The sequence below is a fragment of the Prorops nasuta genome, unplaced genomic scaffold, assembly GCF_024137725.1.
Source record: "Prorops nasuta isolate Cenicafe-Biocafe unplaced genomic scaffold, Cenicafe_Pnas_1.2 PNAS00004, whole genome shotgun sequence".
Lineage (NCBI taxonomy): Eukaryota > Metazoa > Arthropoda > Insecta > Hymenoptera > Bethylidae > Prorops > Prorops nasuta.
Genome location: NW_027116801.1, coordinates 10,805,567 through 10,819,811, shown reverse-complemented (window position 1 = coordinate 10,819,811; position 14,245 = coordinate 10,805,567). Strand labels below are relative to the sequence as shown.

The 14,245-nt window shown below is 30.0% G+C and overlaps 5 protein-coding genes across 10 annotated transcripts; 3 read left to right on the top strand and 2 right to left on the bottom strand.

Annotated features, from left to right (window-relative positions):
* Positions 1-303: 303 nt before the first annotated feature.
* On the top strand, positions 304-5,011 carry LOC136772471 (ATP synthase subunit C lysine N-methyltransferase). 6 transcript variants are annotated; one of them, XR_010822462.1, is made up of 9 exons: positions 351-650; positions 720-892; positions 951-1,139; positions 1,214-1,322; positions 2,744-2,932; positions 3,202-3,300; positions 3,402-3,483; positions 4,510-4,751; positions 4,876-5,011. XR_010822462.1 is itself a non-coding variant. In XM_066725483.1 (5 exons), the coding sequence occupies exons 2-5, from the start codon at positions 566-568 to the stop codon at positions 1,367-1,369; spliced, it is 603 nt and encodes a 200-aa protein (XP_066581580.1). In that variant the 5' UTR covers positions 304-410; positions 511-565; the 3' UTR covers positions 1,370-1,519. The 6 variants fall into 6 exon arrangements, 2 of the variants coding, with proteins under 2 accessions (XP_066581580.1, XP_066581579.1); XR_010822463.1 differs by having other exon boundaries at positions 3,402-3,567; XR_010822461.1 differs by having other exon boundaries at positions 3,402-4,154.
* On the bottom strand, positions 1,380-6,522 carry LOC136772469 (neutral amino acid transporter 9-like). Its single transcript, XM_066725480.1, has 11 exons — positions 5,773-6,522; positions 5,337-5,523; positions 5,086-5,248; positions 4,845-5,005; positions 3,121-3,278; positions 2,884-3,048; positions 2,749-2,805; positions 2,502-2,684; positions 2,204-2,406; positions 2,021-2,125; positions 1,380-1,951 (listed from the first exon to the last, which is right to left on the bottom strand). The coding sequence occupies exons 2-11, from the start codon at positions 5,513-5,515 to the stop codon at positions 1,541-1,543; spliced, it is 1,785 nt and encodes a 594-aa protein (XP_066581577.1). The 5' UTR covers positions 5,516-5,523; positions 5,773-6,522; the 3' UTR covers positions 1,380-1,540.
* A 349-nt stretch (positions 6,523-6,871) lies between these two features.
* Positions 6,872-9,285, top strand: Pgm1 (phosphoglucose mutase 1). Its single transcript, XM_066725481.1, has 7 exons — positions 6,872-7,288; positions 7,432-7,870; positions 7,944-8,146; positions 8,232-8,433; positions 8,497-8,689; positions 8,769-8,952; positions 9,040-9,285. The coding sequence occupies exons 1-7, from the start codon at positions 7,049-7,051 to the stop codon at positions 9,262-9,264; spliced, it is 1,686 nt and encodes a 561-aa protein (XP_066581578.1). The 5' UTR covers positions 6,872-7,048; the 3' UTR covers positions 9,265-9,285.
* A 1,222-nt stretch (positions 9,286-10,507) lies between these two features.
* LOC136772443 (uncharacterized) lies at positions 10,508-13,053 on the top strand. The gene is made up of 3 exons (XM_066725433.1): positions 10,508-11,351; positions 11,499-12,768; positions 12,825-13,053. Exons 1-3 carry the CDS (start codon positions 11,153-11,155, stop codon positions 13,051-13,053), a joined length of 1,698 nt encoding a protein of 565 aa, XP_066581530.1. The 5' UTR covers positions 10,508-11,152.
* LOC136772445 (U3 small nucleolar ribonucleoprotein protein IMP3) lies at positions 12,989-13,996 on the bottom strand. The gene is made up of 4 exons (XM_066725434.1): positions 13,778-13,996; positions 13,392-13,706; positions 13,238-13,310; positions 12,989-13,155 (listed from the first exon to the last, which is right to left on the bottom strand). The coding sequence occupies exons 1-4, from the start codon at positions 13,912-13,914 to the stop codon at positions 13,132-13,134; spliced, it is 549 nt and encodes a 182-aa protein (XP_066581531.1). The 5' UTR covers positions 13,915-13,996; the 3' UTR covers positions 12,989-13,131.
* Positions 13,997-14,245: the final 249 nt, after the last annotated feature.

Below are 14,245 nucleotides of genomic sequence, written 5' to 3'. Positions count from 1 at the left end.
CTTCACTAATCAGTCTTTTATTAACTTCTTTACACTATATAACTTCCTTGAAGTATAGGGATGCAAAAAGAGAAAGATGGGGTCATGGGGTCCTTATATATATACATAATATTACATGTAAGGTCATCCATATATATATATGTTTTTCGCAGTATGCGTTTATCTGCAAAGTATAGTTGCTGACATTGAATTGCCTATATGTAAATTATGTGCATGAAACTGTTGCCAACTTAAAATTGTTGCTGTGGTGTCAGCACTGATCGCCGCCATGTTACTTGCTCGTGCCGCCACATTATATGAGAACAATTTTTCGGATGGATTTATTAGCAACGCCGCCTATCGGCCACGATTGCTGCGGCCCATCAGCAGTAATCAGCACGCTTTCTGTAATTTGATATATAGGTACATATGTATGTATCTGGACTTAAAGAGACTGCAACTGAAATATCTCCAGAGATCATGATATATCTTCAATAGAATTGCTGTATTACTTTTTGTTTGTTTTTACAGATTTTCTAATTTTTAAATTTCTAATATATAATGAAATTATAACAAATGTAAAAGTATGCACCCTGTGTATAAGTTGGAGCATGCTTCCAAAGCAAAGAAACAGTCTTCCCAGTTACCTCTAATTTTAGCAGGAATTACAGGTCTTACTTAATATTTTATATTTGAAATTACCTTTTGTAATGATCAAAATTTTAAATTCAATTTTCTAGGTGGTTTGGCTGCTGCTATAAGTGCTATATGTTATCCTTTTGTAAGCCCTGCTTTCCGTAATATATGTTTACCATATATGCCAGCTACAACTATGCAGGTTAAAAACATATTAAAAGCATTAGAAGGTAGACATGGAACTCTTGTCGATCTTGGTAGTGGTGATGGGCGTATAGTAAGTATCTTATGTTACAACATGTAAAAAGTTTGTTATTAAGAGTCATTTATTTTAGGTCCATGCAGCTGCTAAAGCAGGGTTTATAGCTCATGGAGTAGAATTAAATTTTTGGTTAGTTCAATATTCTAAATTTATAGCAGCAATTAATGGTCTATCATCAAAGACTGCATTTTATAGAAAAGATATATGGAAATTTAATTTGGAGTCTTATGATAATATTGTAGTATTTGGAGTTCAAGAAATGGTAATTATACATAGTAATGATTGACTAGAATTGTACCAAATTATGTAATATCAATATTTGATTTTATTTTACAGATGCAAAAATTGGAGCAAAAATTTCTTTCAGATTTGAACAAAAACTGTATGGTAGTAGCATGTAGATTCCCATTACCAAATATACAGCCAATTAATATAATAGGAAAAGGTATAGATACTGTTTGGATTTACAAAATTTACTCAAATGACCCTTGAACTATTTATGTTATTAAAGAAAAGTTTTAATTGAAAAAGAAATTATATTTTCACTAGTACAAAAGAGAATTATAAATATAATTAAGGTTTCTAATAGTTCAACAAATGATATAAGTACAAACTAGTCATGCCTACATGCCATGTTAAGTTTCAGTCGCATGTATTCACTATTTAGTGATCATTAATAAAGAATTGAGCTATAAGGTTGGATCCTCCAATTATTGGTATAATTAAGTGTAAGATTAAGGATAATATTGTCAGTTTACACTTTTTAATTAAAACTGCTAAATGCAACAAGCACGGCAGTGTGAAAACATATATAAAACCACTAACAGCTCCTGTATATCTTAATATAGTACCTATATGAGGCATAAACATAGCAAACAGAACACAGATTAATATAAGAATGGAATTAATAAAAATAGTCCATCCTCTACTAGAGACTGGCTTATGCATGGAAGAGAGCACTTGAATCCTTAACATATAACTAAGTAGTGGATATACAGTTAATAACTGGAAAAGGAGAACAGTACGAGCTCCAACAGTCAATCCATCCCATTTTTGGAAATTGTTTAATAAATTCTGTAAAAGAAAGTAAAAATAGAATTCAATTCATTTCTATCAATTAAAAGTCATCTAATTTTTACTTACATCTTCTATGCATGATTTGGCAAGAGGAAAGCATACAAAAAATGCTACTCCTATAATGAGATATGTCAGTGTTACGAGTACGTAAGCAATTGCCAAGTCACGACCCTGAAATAATATTAATTAGTCAATTAAAGTAAGAGCTAGAATATAGAGTGATCAACGTTGTAGTAATAATTTGTGTACGTTTTTGCTTTGATCCCTATTACTCTGTACAATAGTAATGATGATATTGTGAATAAAGAACGCTAGCGCAAGCATTCCTGATAAAGCTGGAAATGTAGGTCGTAGTATCCAACTAGCATCCCATTCTGCGCTATCCATATTGATACCCCATGACATAGATTTAATAATAACGAATACGATTATATATAGAATGGATGCCGTACCTATAAGACAACAATTGTTTTAAAGTATTGGACAAATTATAGTAATATTTATAGTAAACATTTTTAGAAAATTTGTGCTAATTTTGTATACAAACCCAAAGAATTGAACTTGGTGAAAAATGTTGTGCTGTTAAAATTTAGTAAAGGGAAAATTAATATTGCTAGGAAAATAGGCACGGTTTTGTATAAATCCCATGCTGGACCAATATTGTCGTAAGAACGTTCACGAATTGATATAACACGAGTGCTGTTAACTATCTCTTTATTCGGGCATAACACTGTAATTGTATAATACAATTTTATTTTTAATAAAATTAATATGCCTATGATTTTTCAGCTTACCTTCCGGTGCGATGTCGCTGTCATTAAGGGGCTTCCATGAAATTCCAACGATACTATCTAAAAGTTAAAATATGCTTTTATTACAAAGAACGATGTGTCGACAATAAATCGCAACTGATTATTAAATATACATACCATAGAAGAAATTGACAGAGTGATAGAGAAAATTGGACATTAGAATCCAGTAAGCTATAACTGCACCTAATAAAACAGTCATACTAAAAACTCTTGCAATATACTCTGCCCAACTACCAAAAAAAATACGACTTAGCTGTATTACTTCTGTTTTTTCATCTCCACCTAAAATGCATCAAAATACTGTATATATTTTTTTATTAATGCAATTCAACATAAATGTATAGTCTATCTTACCATAATATTTATGAACAGAAAGAAGAAGATAAACGGTGTACAAACATAAACCACTCATAAGTAATATTAATATAATTCCAGGAAAAAATCCGGCCATCCCAATCCCCCAAGGCATTGTTAACAAAGACGAACCAAGGATTGTATTCCATATTGAAAATCTACAGCGGGATTAAAATTAATGTAAAATAATTATTTTAAAATTATATATATAAATAGTATAATAACACGTTTAAGATCTTTACAAAAGTTATAATTCGAAATATGTATTTATTTTAATTCAGGAGCTAGCTGCGAGAAGTATCTATTGGCCCTGGAATAACATTTAAGAAGCATTATCGAAAGACATCTTATTTCTATCCTTAAGTAAGACAATACGATCCCAACACTTTTCTCAAAAGTTTTTATTAACCCTCTCATGGCTCGTGTCGCCACGCTACACATTATTACGTAAGATTTTCCCGTTTAAAAGATACTCAGCTGTCGATTACCAATTGCTAAATATAGTATAAAAACGCTGAGATAGAATATCACATCCACTGTCGTCTTAAGCTTTATATCGCTTTTCTTAATTATTCGACCCTAATTCCTTAATGGCTATATTTGCTATTAGATAACTAAAAATTCGATTGATTGATAATTAGATAAATTCCTTTGTTACATATATAGTTATACGTAATTTGTATATGTATGGATAGTCTGCAATCTTCTTGCAGAAAGAAGCAGTTTTATCCTTCAAAAATATATATCACTCAATAGTGTCTCGACCTGATATATCTCGCGCGATACTTTTGGAAACAACGTTTATTCGTTTTGCTTAAATCCCTAATCAGTAAAATGACAGCGAGAATAATAATATAAACCTGATTAAGATACTGAGTAAAGCTGTAGTGAGATACAGAAAAATCTTTAAGAATATTGGTACGAACACATACATGCAGAAAAATCAAAATACAGAACTCACTGGGAATCGAAATCTATCCGCGGAAAACTACGGACAGGCGAACTATAACGCAAAACATATTGTTGACCTATCGGTAGGTAATCTTATGTATCCGCGCGTGTATTAACCCGCAACTACCCCTTCGACGATATTTTTCTTTATTTACGCTATGATTGCATGTTACTACGAAATATCTCGTCATAATAATAAATCCACGTCGAATAATTCATAATATTATATTCCCCATCTGACTCACGTGCAATCAATAAGCAAAACATTGATCTGTCAAAACATACATCCTCATCTCTGTCGATTCATCAGATTTATTAAAATTTCACATATTGATTCTATAGAGTTGAGTCAAATAGAAATAATTAAACCAATTCTATTTTTTTATTTATTAATTGATTAAAGAAATTCTAATATTATAACTGCTTTTTTTGTTTCAGAATCTTCAAGATCATTTTCGAATAAAGAAAGCTTTGAATAAATAAGAGCTTTTCTCTTAATGAAAGAATGATCGACACAAGAAAAATCTTGACTTATACTGTGATGAATTTTGTTCTGATATGGATTTTTTTTCTTGGATTTGCACGATTTCGTGTAAAATCGGAGTTATTCGTGGAACTCAATGAATTAGAAATAAAATTAATGAAAGTTCGAGTATCATAAATCTTGAATGTTTCACTCTGTAAGTATTTTTCAATAGTTCTCGAATAAAGAAACTTGGATAATAAATCTGTTTTGATGGCTTAAAATCTGGCAGAGAAAATTGTTAACTTACACTGTGACTAATGAACTTTGTTTTGATATAGGTTCTTTTTGTTGGATTTGCACGATTTCAGGTGAAATCGCTAAAGATCCTGGCAAAAAGCCTCCTCCTATATCCTTCACTGTATGTTGTTTGTTGTTGTGATTATCGAGTTTCTGGGAACTCAGCATATACTGGCAACAAAGAGAAACTCGTTCAATGATATTTGACAAATAATTATCTTGCCTGGCTGTGTGTATAACTGATATCTCACCAGGTCCATATTGTTAATTTCGTAGTATTTTTCCGAAGGAAAACGCAAAGGAGAAGTCAAATTGTTTGTTGTCGTTATGATACGGTCGCTCAAAAGAGGCGGAAATCTTCTAGGAAGAACAGTGGCTGTCGAGCTATAGCTGGCAGCTTCGACACTTCCATACCTGCATCAGTTTTATATGTGATATTAATATAAGAAGAATTTGTTTGTACACAGACGAAGAAAAATAATTTTAAATAAGCTTTGTTTACCTCGGTGAGTTATCCTGTTGAGCGGATTCCACATCGCTGGTGTCAGAATTGTGAAACATAATTTGTTCGGAGCTCGCATATGACTCGGAAGAAATTAAAGGAGTACTTTCCGAACCACTGTCCTGTGATGTAGGACAAGTGGAACTACCGTACCAATGATCTGACGAAGATTTGAACATAATTAATCCTGTAAATATACATTAATAATTGTTCAGCACTTCTCGATTATCGCGATACACTGATCATTAAATTGTTATTTTATTATGCTAATTAAAAGAATTATTAAATATTGCTTCTGTTCGAAAAGTGCTTATCCGTTCAGACTCGAGTAGAAAAAACGTATGTTTACGATAATTCTAAATGTTTGTATTTTCAGATTCGTATTTATTTGTCGCTTTTGTGCGGTAAAGATATGCAAAGTAGGTGTGTTACTTACGCGTAGCGTTATCCACTGTTACAGTTTAATTACCGTCATTGTGCAATTAAATTAAAATATTTAATATAAATAAAAAATTAACAATTTCCAGTACGATGACGGGAAGTACGATAATTGTGAATGGATAATTTCGATAGAACGCACATTTTTATTAAACTGTTTCTGCAAGATGGAAAATGGTTTTTAAAAAACCAAAGAGAAGCTTCTATAACAAAGTCTACTGAGAAACTATCTTTCATATCCACTCTGATTTGTGTAAACCAACGAACTTGCAACAGCCGCATCCTTGACATAATACTCCATACTCCCCCCTTTTCCTATTTTTCATCATCATTGGTATATACATGTATATACAATATATATTTGATACAATATATCCAAGTTAGAACGATCTCGTACTTTGTAATACTTATATACACACGCGCACAACTTTCTTGCGTGGCACTAGCTGTGCTAATCAGCTCTTAAATGGGAAAGCATATAAAATTATCAAATTTCTTTGCAGATGCCCCGTACTTACTAATTGCTTATTTACAACATTTTTATTGTAAAAACAGAAAACACATAACTACGAGATAGTTCAGATTTCAGATCCATAAATAAATTCTTAAAAGTTGTAATTAAGTGCATTTCTCAAACTTGTTTAATAATTTTATATTAGGAGCTTAATAGTTATACCAATTTTAATGTCAATTAATAAGCTTAATATAACGATAAAATTATATTCCTGAATCAAAAATACTTATAATAGTAGCAAAATATTTATATTAATTAAATTCCAGTTATTTATTTTTTAAATTGAATTTTGTAAAAGTTTTAAGTACTTGAAATACTTTAAGAGCACAATTATTATATATAACTTAGTAAATCTGCTGTTTTAATGAAAAGCGATGAAGTTTATTAGGTGACAAAATTGATTATGAAATTTAATATGCGGAAGAAAAGGAAAGACAACACGAGTCATGATTGAATTATGGGTTCTTTATTTAAAAACATATGGAGGAGAACTATGTTTTTCGGAGGATTAATACTCATCGGCGATCTAGGCGCGATAATTCAAGATGGGTGATGTGTGCCCTTGTATGTCATTGACAGTCAAGTCAAAGTTCATACGCTCACAGTATTCTTTAAAGCTAATTCCGCTAATCCAGAGCGTTATTAAATAGAATTAGGTTAAAAGAGCTATTGGCGAATGACATAAGGATTTGCTTAAAACTTCCAATTAATTTACTTCAGCTTCGGTATATCATCAATTGTGTTGTTATTTAGTGAAACAATGTTAAAATCTGTATCAGTGCAGACGAAAGTGTACGATGGCCAAAAGCCGGGTACATCTGGTCTTAGAAAAGCAGTTAAAGTATTCCAACAGGAACATTATACTGAAAATTTTGTTCAGGCTATTCTAGATTCTCTTGGCAATGAATTAGCTGGTAGTACTCTTGTTGTTGGAGGAGATGGTCGCTATTATGTTAAAGATGCAGTACAGAAAATCATAAAAATTGCTGCTGCTAATCAGGTTTGTTAACCTCTTTAATATTAGTTATGATTTAAATATGGATGCTTATATAATAGTCATAACCATTATTTTAAGAATCTTTGATACTGTTTTCTTATTCTAATATTATCTTAAACAGATTTACACTGTAATCTTAATTTTAGGTGAGAAAATTAATAATTGGGCAAAATGGTATCCTTTCAACACCTGCTGTATCAACAATCATAAGGAAATACAAAACATTAGGTGGTATTGTTTTAACAGCGTCCCATAACCCTGGTGGTCCAGATGCTGATTTTGGTATAAAATTCAATTGCAATAATGGTGGACCAGCTCCAGACAACATCACTAATAAAATTTACGAGCTGACCACAACTCTTAAATCATACAGGATAGTTCCTGATATGATTGTAGATATTAGCAAAATACAAGAATGCTCTTTTCAAGTTGATGATAAAGAGTTTACTGTTAACATTATAGACTCTGTAGATGATTACTTGGAACTTATGAAAAATATCTTTGATTTTGGAAGTATAAAAGAGCTGCTTCACGGAAATAATGAAATACCACCATTTAAAGTTCTTATTAATGCCATGAATGGAGGTAATATGTCTATAACACATTAATGTTAATAGTAAACTTTTAAAAGTATATTTAAATAAAATTTAATTTTTAGTTACTGGTCCATATATTACTAGAATATTTAAAAATGAGCTAGAACTTGAAGACTCTTGCTTGGTTAACTCTACTCCGTTAGAAGATTTTGGTGGTTTACATCCTGATCCAAATTTAACCTATGCCAGTGAGTTAGTAACTGCCATTCAAAATGGTCCTTATGATTTTGGTGCTGCTTTTGATGGGGACGGAGATAGGAACATGGTATGCACAATAATAAATTACTTTTTTAATAAAGGTAAAATATTAATTTTTATTTACTAGTAACTAACATTTTTGTAATTAATAGATTATAGGAAAGAAAGCATTCTTTGTTACACCCTCTGACTCTTTGGCTGTACTAGCTGCTAATCTTCAATTAATACCATACTTTCAAAAAACTGGCATTAAAGGGCTAGCTAGATCTATGCCTACAGGTGCAGCTGTGGATAAAGTTGCTGCTAAAAAAGACATAAAATTATTTGAAGTTCCTACAGGATGGAAATACTTTGGTATTTTATTTTTACTTTCATAGTTTTTTATTTGTAGTCCTTTATAATTTAACTAAAACATAGGTAATTTGATGGATGCTGGACTTCTGTCGCTTTGTGGAGAGGAAAGCTTTGGTACTGGCTCAGATCATATTCGTGAAAAAGATGGTATATGGGCATGCCTTGCTTGGCTTAGTATTATGGCAAAATTAGGTAAATCCGTCGAGGATATCTTAATAGAGCACTGGAAGACGTATGGTAGAAACTTTTTTACAAGGTGCATTTCAATTTTTTAACTTTAACATACGCCATTTATTCGCTAATGATGTAGTTACTAATTTGTTTTGATTTAATAGATATGATTATGAAAATTGTGAAACTGATAGCTCCAATAAAATGATGAAAGAGCTTGAGGCAAAAATTCAAAAACCAGGGTTTGTTGGAAAAGAATTCAATATTGGTAATAAATCATATATTGTTAATATTGCTGATAATTATTCATACGTAGATCCGGTCGATAAAAGTAAAGCCACTAACCAGGTATATTTTCTAAAATAATTAAAGTTTTATATAAATATATAGTACATAATCCTCCTATATATAATCGAATAATAATTATTTTTCAAGGGTCTTCGAATAATATTTACGGATGGTTCTCGCATTATATTTCGTTTATCAGGTACAGGTAGCTCCGGCGCAACTATTCGCTTATACATAGACAGCTATGATGACGATGTCTCAGCTTATAAAAAGATAACGCAAGAAACGTTAGAACCATTGGTTAAATTTGCTCTTGAATTAAGTAAACTTGCCGAATTCACCGGCCGGCAAGAGCCAACTGTAATTACATAAAATAAAATGTTTTCTTTCTAATCAGTATATTCTATATTAATAATGTAAAAACACATGCTCCTTTTGTGTATTCCACAACGGGCCAAATTGCGTTAGTACTAAAAATTTTAGTAAATTCAAATAGAACAGTTTTACTATTCTTTATAAAATATACAAAATAATTTGTGACAAATTATTTTCTTTGTTTTAAATGAAATTTAAAAATAACATTTTTTATATAAATTACACTACAAATGTTCTATTATTTAGTTTTACTGCCCGCTTCAAATTATATATATTATTTTCAAACGTTCTAGTAGTCTTTTAATTCACTGCATATTGAAATTTCTATTTCTGCAGGAAAATTACAAATTTCCGTCTTTCATTATTATAGTGTTATATCTGAATTATATCTTCAATGACGAGTTTTGTGCTACTAATGATAAATCAAATGTAATTTTCAACCTACTTTGTAGCATAATCTGGTCATGGGGGGAAAAAACCTAATTGTAACTAGGTATAGTCAATTTTAGGCCAAAGATTGAGTAAAGTTTATCTAAGTTTAACGAGCTTATGTATGTAAAGTCGATAACAATTTCTGATAATTCGAAAAATTATACAATAATCTACATATCAGTCTGCATTAGATTATTTTCTCAAGCATAGAACAATCTATAAATGTTAGACTGTTTTCTAAATCGGAACACAATATAAATAATTAAAAAATTGTGAGATCCAATTATTGTCTGTTTATATTTGGAAGCTATACAGCACCCACTTTATGGAATAGGTTTGTACTGTTATGAAATTTTCGTAAACAGCGATTGACAATTAAAATAAGCATTTTTTTTAGCACTTAAGAATGATGTAATTTAAGTACTGATTTCATAATAACTATTTGTCAGATATTGATGAAGAATATTATTTACGAAAGCTAATCTCCTTTGTTATATGTAAAATTTCTATAAATTGCATCAGCATAATCATTCAAACTCAACTCTTTATGTTTGTTTTAATTTATTTATAAAGTCGACATCCAAGAGATTCCGAGATTTTTATGAATTATTAAGAAATAAACAATCAAATCCTAAGTTCCTTAGGATTATAATTTTTTTATATTAAATAAAAAAGAATACGAATATAATTCAGAAACAAAATTAAATTTGTTTTGTCTCCTTCCTGTGAAAGAAAAAAAAACTTCCCACATTTCTACAAATAAAGTTTTATTTAATTAAAAGTATATTTTGAAGTAGTTTATGCATTACATTCGGATTATCGATATTATTAAATATCTTATTTTATATTATTTTTTAACTGTTTCTAAAAATGATAACATTATATCATTATTCAATTAAATAAAATTAGGACTACTTCAAACTTAAAGCGTGTCTGCCTATATTAAAGTCTGAATCTACTACGGAAACAATCTTAAAATATTTCTTTTCCATTTTCTTAAATTGTTTTTTTTTTATAATCGTGCGACGATATTAATTAGTTGTAGTTATACTGTTAATTTAACACACAGCGATGTTACCAATAAAGTCTAGGTGCATTTATACTCTACACTTGCAACAAAACGCCACTACGAATCTCATCGCGAATCACAGTCCGCACCTACATACATACGTTTACATTTGATTTGTGTAATACATTAAAACAGCAGTATGTAGGTGTGGTTCGCGATGAGGTTCGGAGCGGCGCGGTGTTTTGTTGCAAGTGTATGTATAGGCGCACCTTTATACAATATATGAACAAAAGTATCGTACATATGGATTAGTGCTGCCTCTCTGTTTTAAAGTAAATAGTAGGTAAAAACTGTTGAGTGCAAACATTTGAATTGTATTTTGATAATTCGAATTCATCAGGTTATTTTACATTGAAAACTGATAAGTATTTTGAAAAATTAAAAATGTCTTTTTACGAAAAAGAAGAGCTTTTATGTTGTAAATGCAAATCTGATTTACATTCGTTATTTTCGCTTGGTCCTTCATATATGAGCAGTATTAATTGTCTTACTCAAACAAAATTTTTATCTAACGAAAAAGAACATAAAATTATTCAAGACTTCCAACCCATGATTGAAACAAATAATGTAGATGAAATTTCAGGTACCTAATTTTTTTAAACGTATATTATTATTATATTGAATTGACAAAAATTATTACACGTTTTCGTAACATACCAATCGATAAGATGTGATATAAATTTTCCAACAATACACCAAAAAAGTAGTACTGAATTGTAAAAATTTTCAGATGTAAAAGATTATGCCACAAAAGAATATTACAGTATGATGGATTTATTGAAAATAGAGCAAGATATTTTAAAAGTTACTCAAAGTATTAAATGCAACATAAAACAAAATATTTTTAAAAAGATAACAGCTTCACAATCTACAAAATGTATTAAAAAGGAAAATATTGTTGATGTAATCAAAACTAGTCAAAGTGATCAACATGTAGAAAAAGGAAAGTTTGTTCAAACTATTTCAGACAGCCAAAACACTCAGTATAATAAAAAGGAAAATGCTATTAATGCAATAAAAGTTAGTCAAAATGATCAACCTGAAAAAAAAGAAACATTTGCTAACACTATTTCAGCCAGACCAAATATTCAGTATATAAAGAAGGGAACTGCTATTAATGCAATCAAATCTAGTCAAAATTATCAACATGAAAAAATAGAAAAGTTTGTTAACACTATTTCAGCCAGCCAAAGTACTCAGTGTATTGAAAAAGAATATATTATCAATACAATCAAAGCTTGTCAAAATGATAAACACAAGAAAAAAGAAGAGTATTTTAAAACTGCTGTGGCCAATGGAAATGATGAGGTTGAAAAATGTCAAAATACATTAAAAATCAATCTAACCAATCATCAATATATTCAGCATGACAATAACCATAATGATGATTTTACTATGCCCAGTTCTTTAAGTATACAAAAAAATGAATTACTAACAAAAACCCCTTCGAGGACTAAATTTCCTGGTTATACATGTCTAATGCCTAATGTAATAAAGTCACGAGAAATATATCGACATGAAGTTAATTCTTCTCAAGAAACAAATATTACTGACATTGATAGAAATGATATGAGATTCAATCAAAAAAATACTTATAAAGATTGCTTAATTCAGGAAATATTAAAACCATGTACTGTCAATATAGTCACAAATCAGCAGACACATTCACCTTTTAAAACTGTGAATGAAAATAAATTTTATTATAAAAATGAGTTAAAAGCTTCAAAATTAAAATCTAATAATAAAGTGCCTCAAACAAGCATAATTAATTATAATAATTATAAACAACCAATATTACAAAAATTGGATGAAATATGTACTAATCAAAATATCAGTGTAGCTACTCAAATTATAGAAGAAGATAAGTGTAAAGATAAACAAAAGCTTCAAGTACCAATTGTAGAAAAGCTTAACACAATAGCTCAAAAAAACCTAACTACTCAAAATACCTGTAAATCACAGCTATTACCAAAAATTATTGAACAGCTTTCAAATATTAGGTATATTTATTTTATATATATAAAAAATTACAGTTAATAAACGTTTGTATTTGCAGTTCAGGGATAACAATTATACAACAAATTTTGATAGAAAACAATGATTTACTAGTATCAACAGTACACAATTATCAAAATGAGACAATGAAATCCCAAGTTAAAAGAAAACTCACTGAATCAGAAACAAATGTAAATCCTTTGATGTATACTTTCAATCCATTTCAACCTAAAAATTTGAAGAAGGACTCACAGAAGAAAATTAAATTCCATCTGGATACTAATCTTTAATGCCAAAGAGAATTATTTTATTTAATAATTTAATTAATAACTTTTTTTATTAAATTAGTAAATTATTATTTCGCTTAATTATAATCCATCAAAATCATCTCTCTGTAATATAAAAGTAAATATTACTTAAAAAATAACAAATAATATATTACTTGTTTAAAAAGAAGGAAAATAGTTTACTTACAGCATCATTATATTCAAGCACATGTTTTTTGATAGCAGAAGTGTTCACCCATGTTACAAAGTCTTCTAAACTTCTATACATATAAACATAAGCTGGTTAGAAAAGTGTGCTTGAATTGAAAAATAAAATTTAAATTTGTTAATAAAATATTTACCTTGTCACAAGGAAAGCTGGATCTTTTACAACCTCTGTTCCAACCCTGACATGTCCTTGTTCTATAAATTTGGTTGCCATTTTAATGTTTTCGCACATTTTATTCCTTACCATGATTATTGGTAATCTTCTTTTACAAAATGAGCTAGCTGATATTTTCTGCGTTAATGCCAAGTCCCACTTAGTAGATATCAATCCTATAATATATAATTTTTCTAATAATTTTGCACTTTGTTCTATCCTAAATGGATGTTCAGCATCGATTTCCTTAATTTTAAGTGCTAATTCACGAATTTCACGAGCTAATTTGTTGTACCTAATTTGAGAAATTTAAATTTGTTTTATTTTATTTAATAAATAAATGAGGTTATAGAAAAATGAATGTACTTTGTATAGTCTTCTCGTTTTTGAATTCGATATCTTCTTAAAATTTTTACTTCGTGTAAATTATTGTCTGCTTCCCAAGATATAAAATCGACTTTTTTCAACAATTTTTGCTCATGATACTTTAATTTCCGAACCATATTTGCAAACTTTAATGTTATATTTTACCAGAGTTGAAACGGGAGATTGCTCATGCGAGGTCCCGAGGCAATCCCTACCGGTAGGCGGCGCTGGTGTTGGCAAACGCGTCTAAGGTCCATCTAACCCCTAACGCCATCTATCGGAAGAGACGACGAAGCACGAGCGTTAAGCTTAGAAAAGGGTAAAACAGATATGCATTGTTGCCAGAAAGCGGACTAAAGGTTGTATAGAAAACGGCCAAATGATAATATGGCCAAATGATATTTTCGCCAAAAAACGCTAACTTCACATTGGTCAAAAGTCGGTATTGCAGATTACCGACCGAATCGT

Excerpts from the sequence above, each read along its gene's own strand:
- LOC136772471 (XM_066725483.1), top strand. The coding sequence starts at position 566 with ATGCACCCTGTGTATAAGTTGGAGCATGCTTCCAAAGCAAAGAAACAG. Across the intron at positions 651-719 it reads AATTTTAGCAGGAATTACAG|GTGGTTTGGCTGCTGCTATA; the intron begins GTCTTACTTAAT and ends TCAATTTTCTAG. Across the intron at positions 893-950 it reads GTAGTGGTGATGGGCGTATA|GTCCATGCAGCTGCTAAAGC; the intron begins GTAAGTATCTTA and ends CATTTATTTTAG.
- LOC136772469 (XM_066725480.1), bottom strand. The coding sequence starts at position 5,515 with ATGTTCAAATCTTCGTCAGATCATTGGTACGGTAGTTCCACTTGTCCT. Across the intron at positions 3,279-4,844 it reads CAAAGTTCATTAGTCACAGT|ATTTTCAATATGGAATACAA; the intron begins GTAAGTTAACAA and ends ATCCCGCTGTAG. Across the intron at positions 2,407-2,501 it reads CACCAAGTTCAATTCTTTGG|GTACGGCATCCATTCTATAT; the intron begins GTTTGTATACAA and ends GTTGTCTTATAG.
- Pgm1 (XM_066725481.1), top strand. The coding sequence starts at position 7,049 with ATGTTAAAATCTGTATCAGTGCAGACGAAAGTGTACGATGGCCAAAAG. Across the intron at positions 8,434-8,496 it reads TACAGGATGGAAATACTTTG|GTAATTTGATGGATGCTGGA; the intron begins GTATTTTATTTT and ends ACTAAAACATAG. Across the intron at positions 8,953-9,039 it reads AAAGTAAAGCCACTAACCAG|GGTCTTCGAATAATATTTAC; the intron begins GTATATTTTCTA and ends TTATTTTTCAAG.
- LOC136772443 (XM_066725433.1), top strand. The coding sequence starts at position 11,153 with ATGTCTTTTTACGAAAAAGAAGAGCTTTTATGTTGTAAATGCAAATCT. Across the intron at positions 11,352-11,498 it reads TAATGTAGATGAAATTTCAG|ATGTAAAAGATTATGCCACA; the intron begins GTACCTAATTTT and ends AAAAATTTTCAG. Across the intron at positions 12,769-12,824 it reads GAACAGCTTTCAAATATTAG|TTCAGGGATAACAATTATAC; the intron begins GTATATTTATTT and ends TTGTATTTGCAG.
- LOC136772445 (XM_066725434.1), bottom strand. The coding sequence starts at position 13,914 with ATGGTTCGGAAATTAAAGTATCATGAGCAAAAATTGTTGAAAAAAGTC. Across the intron at positions 13,707-13,777 it reads AAACGAGAAGACTATACAAA|GTACAACAAATTAGCTCGTG; the intron begins GTACATTCATTT and ends TTCTCAAATTAG. Across the intron at positions 13,156-13,237 it reads TGCTTGAATATAATGATGCT|AGAGATGATTTTGATGGATT; the intron begins GTAAGTAAACTA and ends TTTATATTACAG.